General features: G+C 38.1%; 1 protein-coding gene across 2 annotated transcripts in view; it reads left to right on the top strand.

The window, feature by feature from the left end:
• The window catches only part of LOC119365063 (ATP-dependent DNA helicase Q-like SIM), a 13509-nt gene extending 6133 nt beyond the window's left edge, over positions 1-7376 (top strand). Inside the window, exons 9-17 of one of the 2 annotated variants that reach the window (XM_037630652.1) lie at positions 686-766; positions 1264-1327; positions 2773-2872; positions 2972-3055; positions 3474-3539; positions 3627-3714; positions 4933-5046; positions 5238-5330; positions 6714-7376. In XM_037630652.1, the coding sequence (XP_037486549.1) occupies positions 686-766; positions 1264-1327; positions 2773-2872; positions 2972-3055; positions 3474-3539; positions 3627-3714; positions 4933-5046; positions 5238-5330; positions 6714-7025 (1002 nt within the window). In that variant the 3' untranslated portion in view covers positions 7026-7376. The remainder of the gene's footprint in view (positions 1-685; positions 767-1263; positions 1328-2772; positions 2873-2971; positions 3056-3473; positions 3540-3626; positions 3715-4932; positions 5047-5237; positions 5331-6713) is intronic. The other variant, XM_037630660.1, reaches the window with a different exon arrangement.
• The last annotated feature ends 205 nt before the right edge of the window (positions 7377-7581 follow it).

Below are 7581 nucleotides of genomic sequence, written 5' to 3'. Positions count from 1 at the left end.
GGCGTGTTAGGAAGTATTAGTAGTCCTTATTAGTCTATGTTTAGTTTCCTTACACCTCAAGTCATATGTAATATATATTCCCCTTGGGCTTTCAATAAAGATAAGTTGCTTTCCTAACAGATATATCCCATGTTATCAACATTCTTTAGTGTTATGCCAAGACCCTGAGAAAATGGTTTCAAGTAAAGTGATAAATCTCCTAAATCTTGACATTACATGTCTCATGCTTTAGTATACTTGGAACTGGGCGTTGAGCAGTTGGCTAGTGGGGTGCGGCCGGCTCGCACCCAGCCCTCCACCCCCGTTCAAGCCTTGGGCTCCTCATGGTGTGTGCCTCAGTTGTTACTTTTTAATAACTGTTGGTCTCATTTTTTTCTTTAGTATACTTAATTATTATTTCTTGCACTATCCATATCAGGGATGAATCTGGTCTCCCAAATTTCCAAGTTTTCATAACTTAGTGTGCAATACATCATCAAATTTCCTATTTAAACTCTGAAACCTATCATGCACTTATGCCAAAGGGAATGCTGGTTCCCTGGACACCAAATGATTTCCTTCAGTCTCTCAAACTTTGCTGAACCCTTCCTCAAAAAAACTTTGCTGAACCCTTCCTCAAAAAAACTTTGCTGAACCCTTCAGTCCTTTGTGCCCTATTTATAATGACCTAATCCTCCTTATACAGGTTGTTGTGGCTACTATAGCATTTGGCATGGGAATTGACAAATCAAATGTCAGGAGAATTATTCACTACGGTTTACCGCAGGTTAGTTTGGCCTCCAGTGGTGTATTCCCTTCTGAACAGTATTTTGCTGTCGACATGCGTGTATGTCTCTGTGAAAAATGCATGACTTTGTTGTTCTGGACTTCTGACATGCATAGAAAAATGTTTCCACATACTAATTTAGTTGTTTATATAAATACCTAGAAGGCTCATATGTCATGCATCCAAAGACCTGCTCTGATAGTGCTTTTTTTTGCGACAATGCTCTGATAGTGTGGATGTTAGGCAGAACAAGACATTTAGAGCTTATACATATATGTCGGCATGCCAAGCTTGAAATTTACAACTGCTGATTGGTTAGTGAACCACAACACTGAAAAATTAGTCCCAGGTTGGATTACTGACCTAACAATCTAATATCATGCAGAAAGGTTGATTTAATTACTCTCTTTCTCTGGTTCAAATACACCCAAGTTGGGTTAACTTTTGGTTGTGTTTATTCTTTGTGTCTGAAGTTCTCTTGGCCCTTGTTAATCCAGAGTTTGGAAGCGTATTATCAAGAAGCTGGTCGTGCTGGTAGAGATGGGAAGTTGTCAGATTGCAGTGAGTTCTTATACTAAAGACTTGCTGTAATGTCGTTTGGCTTGTTTCTGGACATAATGAAGAAATGATGAATCATATAGCTAACTAGAGAGTATTTATATGTATTGTATATGCTTACTTGCAACCAGTTTAAGACCCCAGGATGGTGAGTGAACTGGACATGAATTGATTCACCAGTTTGGTTGTTCGACTAGTGGTTCAGTTGGTCCGACTGTCAATCCTGACTATTTATGGGCTTGGATCTTTTTTTTTCAAAGCAAAGGATGTTAAATTATTATAAAGCAATAAGATATTTTATTTGAAGTTTTTCTAAATTAATCCAGAAATGGAAATTAAATTCTTTCTCTTTTAGGCTAAATCAGAAGGGGAGCCTTGGCGCAGTGGTAAAGCTGCTGCCTTGTGACCATGAGGTCACGGGTTCAAGTCCTGGAAACAGCCTCTTACAGAAATGTAGGGAAAGGCTGCGTACAATAGACCCAAAGTGGTCGGACCCTTCCCCAGACCCTGCGCAAGCGGGAGCTACATGCACTGGGGCTGCCCTTTTTAGGCTAAATCAATTCCAAAGCCATTTACATTAATTAAAACAACTCCAGGTAAAATATAGCATTACTTTGTAACACTGTAACATCCTTTGCTTTGTAAGAAAACAGACAAAAAAGGGTCAGGATGTTACAGATTGTGATTCAAATTATTGAAACTAACTTGATTTTGAGATGATATGCAGAAAGAAGTGTTTAATATCTATTATCTCCCTGCCGTGACATGAACGCCTGGTAGATGTGAGCTTTGATTCTGTCAGCATGATGGAATTGTATTGCTAACCAGTGGCCACACCACATGGGCATAGATAAGAGATACTTTAGGAGGGTTAAGTTTATTTCGTGCTTAGTCATGACACATTCGAAACTCATCTTATATAGATGATGGATATGACACATCAGAAAACTGAACTTACATTTAGAGATTAAATAATATTTCCAAGTGACTATTTATTATCCCAGGAAACTTAACCAAAATATTCGGTGAAACAGATAGTTTGGAAAAGCTTTCACAATACTTGCCACGTAACATTGCTACAAGTCAACGCCTTGGTACTATCTGTTCGTGTTACAGTTCTATGCTTGAATAATACCCTAGGTCTTAGTGAACATGAGTGACAACACATCTGTAGAGACAATTTTGTATTTCAGGTTTATAAAATAAGTATAAGGGTAATATTCTAGAACATCTTTTTCTATTGGATGAATAGCAGACCTTTATTACTGTCAGTAGATTTTAGTGGGCCTTCACGCAAAAAGTTTATTGTTGTGTATTTGTCTAATACAAAGTATATATTGGACTCCAAAGCTTTTGGTATCAAGCAGTATTTTTATCCTTTGTTATGAAGCTTGCTTTATTCCTCTCTGCACAATTTCACTTGTTTCTTTTACATTGTTTATTGGCAGCTTTATATTGTAATTTTATGAGAACACCGACATTGCTTCCTAACAAAAGAAGCGACGAACAGACAAGGGCAGCATATAGAATGCTACGGGATTGCTTTCAGTATGTCTCAGAACCATAAATTCAAACCCTGGCGATATCCTAAAACGTATATTCATTAATTCCGTGACTTAATCGCCGTGTAAATTTTCTATATTGCAGCTATGCTTTGAACACTTCAACATGTAGAGCCAGAATACTAGTAAAGTACTTTGGTGAGGAATTTGGTCCTGACGGGTGCCAAATGTACTTTTCTACTTTCTCCATGCATCTTCCCCTTATTTAAATGAAATAAGCACATGCTTCTTCCAGTTTTGTGGGTATTTAGTAGTACTATATGGTATAATTTAGAAATAAAACATACTATTCCCTCGTTCCCAAAAGACAAGTCATTTAACTTTTGTATGAAGTCAACTTTATGAAATTTGACCATCTTTATAGAAAAATAATATCAACATTTACAATACCAAATCAATCTAAGAATATATGTATTAACATTGTATTTATTTGGTATAGTAGATGTTGTTATTTTTATGTAAACTTGTTCAAACTTAAGACAGTTTGACTTTAAACAGAAGTTAAAGCTGTCTGCAGTCTAGATTACTTGTATCAGGCATTCTTCTAATGAAAATAAAGTCCAACGAACTACCACTTTCCTTGACAGGGACATGTGGGGCTCAGGCCTAGATGTCAGTGATTCAACAAGGATCTCTTTGAAACTTGCATTTTCGTCTGTGGCACGAACTAAATTCCTCAATTTAACTTTATTTCATCCAGTATTTATGTGAGTGCCTATTTGACTTGGTTTTCACCTCAGGTGTGACGTCTGTATTAATGGCCCTCCTGAAATGCATGATTTCAAGGAAGAAGCAGTTGTGTTCATGAATGTGCTCCAAGCTCAAGCTGTGAGTACCTTATTTTAATTTTGGTTGACCATATGTCCATATCCTACTCTAGTGCTGAACTGCTGATAAATGCAATGTCTATTACAATTGTATCCACTCTAATATTTCAGTAGCATATAAAGGTTTCTGTTTTCTGTTTTACCTTCTTTAGAAGTTTGTGATCATCTACCCTTGATAGTTAAAACAAGAGATTCTGTTTCAACAGAAAGGTGTGGTCTCACCGCCCTCCTGTCTTAAGGAATATGACATACTAATTCAGTAGTTGCCGAACTGTATTAAGTTGATTGCTCTAGTGATAAATTTTGCAATAAATAAAAGCACAAATGTGAACAAATTATGCATGATTTACCACAGATCGTATAATCCCATTCCATTGTGGTATTATCAGGGTCTACTTTTGCAGTCTGGGTCTTTGAATAGAGCAGAAGTGCTTGATCTGAATGATCTTATATTAGTTTACAGAGGGAGTACATGTTAACGGGATACCAGAGTTATTTTTGTTATTAGAACTGGTTTGCAAATTAGCGGTGGTGTCATCTTTCATTTCTGTTGGGCAGGGAACTTTCATGTAAGGATTTATTTACATTAGTCTATAGCTAGCCTGGCTAAACAGTGGATATATAGACATATGTGTGACGCCATGGAATCCTGGACCCAGCCGATAGGTCTTTCTTGGTTTCCAAGTCTAGTTGGGTTGATTCAGAATCTGTTTAGATCTTTCCTAGTTTGAGTTGGTTCATGTCTTTCCTAAACTGCTGCCAAACTGTGCTATAAAGCTAGGCAGGGTGTAATCAGCTGTGAAAGAATAAACAGAGAAAAGGAGGAGGGTTACCTCCAGAACAGATCTATCACCCAAGGGATCATGGCGCCCAAGCCTAAACTCTCTCGTCCTTGCCCTCCTGACACCCACGATCATCCACTCCATAACCTAGGGTCGTGACATGTTACAATTGTAAGATGCAAGAATGTCCACATTTCTCCTTGTTTTTCTTTACATAGTTTATATCTACAGTACCCTTCCCATTGGATGTCCCTGTATAGGAAAATGTATTGGACAAGGAATTGAGATAATTTTGGTCTCTGCAATGTAATTTTGATTTATATTTTGCTAGTACTCCCTCTGTAGTGATCTAAACGCTCTTATATTATTTTACGGAGGGAGTACCTTTGAACATTTGATATTGTTGGTACTTTGAGTAATCTTTAACATGCATCCAGGGACAAGCAATTGAAGGTATGGACTACAACAGTACAGACTGTTATATATCTGGAAGGCGAAATTTTGGGGCGGTACCTGATTTCAGAACGATAGTCAGTTATATAAGAGAGAAGGTTTGTGTTCTAATGCATTTCTTCATCTATTATTTTATTTTATTTTTAAACTGGGAGCACTGAGACTTCTAGTCTTAAGCCTCACCACGAGTCCGCAACACAAGTACTTCAATTATCTTTTCACTTTCATTCCTACAAGTTTAAAAATTTCAGCTCTCAAAGCTGTTCTCATGACTAATATTTAGTTTTAGATTCCTAGGTTTGCCATGACAGACAAGATATGGTGGCAAGGCCTTGCTCGTATTTTAGAGGACATGGGATACATACAGGAAGCAGCTGAAATTGTAAGCAATTTACTTCAGTAGTTTGATGCAGTAGTAACTTATCACTAGTGTGAATGTTGCAATGGTTACATGATGAGGTTGTCTCCCCTACTTGTTCCATAAAAAACCAATTGATGTTACTGCAGTGTGCCTCAGTTTTTAGATTCGTCGCATTCACATGATGGGCCAACTAAGATTGAAGTAGGAACATCGAATAGTTCTTTTTTACATGATGTTGAACACATGGTTGCTATCGGCAAGTGATTTACTTGGCCATGTTAAATCAGTTCCTTGATTGTTCAAGTGTAAGTCAGACATATTTCAAGGATGCTATAGTGCTACCACCCCAACTGTACTTGAAGCATCCAAAGTCAGACATATTTTAAGTTGGGGTGGTTATCTGATATGCCATACAGGCAGTACCGTAGTTCTGTTTCTTCTTCTGGTAACAAGAAAATTGTATTTTAACCTTTCGTGGCACAGTATGTGGATGCTCAGAAATTACTAATATTTATTTTGTAAGTCCTTGTTCACCATAATTGGATCAGGTGCCACTATCTTGGTTTACCATTTTCGTCCTAAAGGCAACAGCTTGAAGCCTCTAATTCGGTTTCCCTTTTGTGTACTTCAGATCTTTTTGCTTACAGATGCAGTGATTCCATTAAAATTTCAATTATTCATTTCACGGCCATAACAAGGAAACATTTTGCTGGTATCTGAGATCAAGTCTCTGTACTGATATAGCGATAGCAGAACTCTTACTGACAACAGATTCACACCAGTACGTTAGCGAGTACATAACTTAACTTCTAGATTAACTGTCATACTCCCTCTGTCCCAAAATAAGTGTCACTGATTTAGTACAAAGTTAGCACAAAGTTACTCCTAAATCTACAAAGTTAGTACAAAGTTACTCCTAAATCTACATAGTACAAAGTTACACCTAAATCAGTGACACTCATTTTGGGACGGAGGGAGTATATCATACCATCATACCGTGTAGTGTAACGATGGATGCCAGGTGACAGGCTACAACATATCAGTGATGCTACCTGGTATGAGAAACGCTATTAAAGGTGAACTAAAAGGCTAAGAAAATATTCCGGGTACACTTGTCTGCACATTTTGTTCTATTATTATTTTTCCTTCAGCCCTTCAGTACGTAATTCAGGATAGAATTATGCTGCATTAATGCTAATCTTGAAAATACGGCAGACCTATGTGATGCAAGGAGTATATTAAATGATAGTGCAGTAGTATATGTCGAATTTATTATGGTTTAGCACGGCATTACTTATTTTTTAGTTTATTATGTCATCCTGAGCTGTTGTGGCACAGTAATTCATTAGTTTATTTGTTAGACAAGTTTTCTTTATCACAGCTGATTAATGGACCCTCTTGCAGCCTCGTGTTCTAATCCAGCATCCAGAGCTGACAAGAGCCGGATTAAATTTTCTGAGTTCACAACCAGACAAGGAAGGCTTATATGCATACCCTGATGCCGCTACGTTACTGGCGATTAGTAACCCAAAGTCCTTCTCTTCTTCCTCGGAGTGGGGCAGGGGTTGGGCAGATCCTGAGATACGCCGCCAGTGTCTTGCGGGGAAAACAGGAAGAAGGAAAAGGAAGAGGGGTTCTCGGAGGCAGCCTGCAGGTTTCACAACTGCAAAGGAGAGACTATCAGCAATACTCTCGAAGTCGAAACGCAGAAAGTAACACCAAAAGTGATGAGATCATGAGATGCCAAAAATAATCACATATAGCGAAGTTCAATTCTGCGGCAGTTTTTTTTACGGCAGCAGGCAGGTACAGGTTGCTAAATCTGACACGATAATTGTTCACTGTCATACTTGTTTGGAGATCAGTTGGGATTTTTGTATACTTGGAGATTGCCTACTAATCAGTTGATTTCACAAGTTACCGCGGAGTGTTAGTTTTAAGTGTTTTTCTTTTTATGGTTTCTCATTAGGGTAACTACTTGTAATAGTACAAATGAATGAGGTTACAGGTCACTATTTTGGCAGCCCATGCTCAGTCTGAACGTCAAGACACTGAATATTTTTTTGACTAGAATTTCTTCAGCATCCGTATCATGAACGTGAATGTGAGGAGGTACAGGTCCAGATATTGCTGCCTACTGAGCATGCTAGTATGCTTGTACTGATTCATCTGAACAGTGGATCGTGTCGTCGGTTCTCACATCAAATCCGTAGGGTTTTATCAAACTATGTTCATCCATTTCCCGACTGTTTCGTGCAAACTGATCGTCGGG

The sequence above is a fragment of the Triticum dicoccoides genome, chromosome 1A (genome assembly GCF_002162155.2).
Source record: "Triticum dicoccoides isolate Atlit2015 ecotype Zavitan chromosome 1A, WEW_v2.0, whole genome shotgun sequence".
Lineage (NCBI taxonomy): Eukaryota > Viridiplantae > Streptophyta > Magnoliopsida > Poales > Poaceae > Triticum > Triticum dicoccoides.
This window is presented reverse-complemented; position numbering and strand designations above follow the sequence as displayed.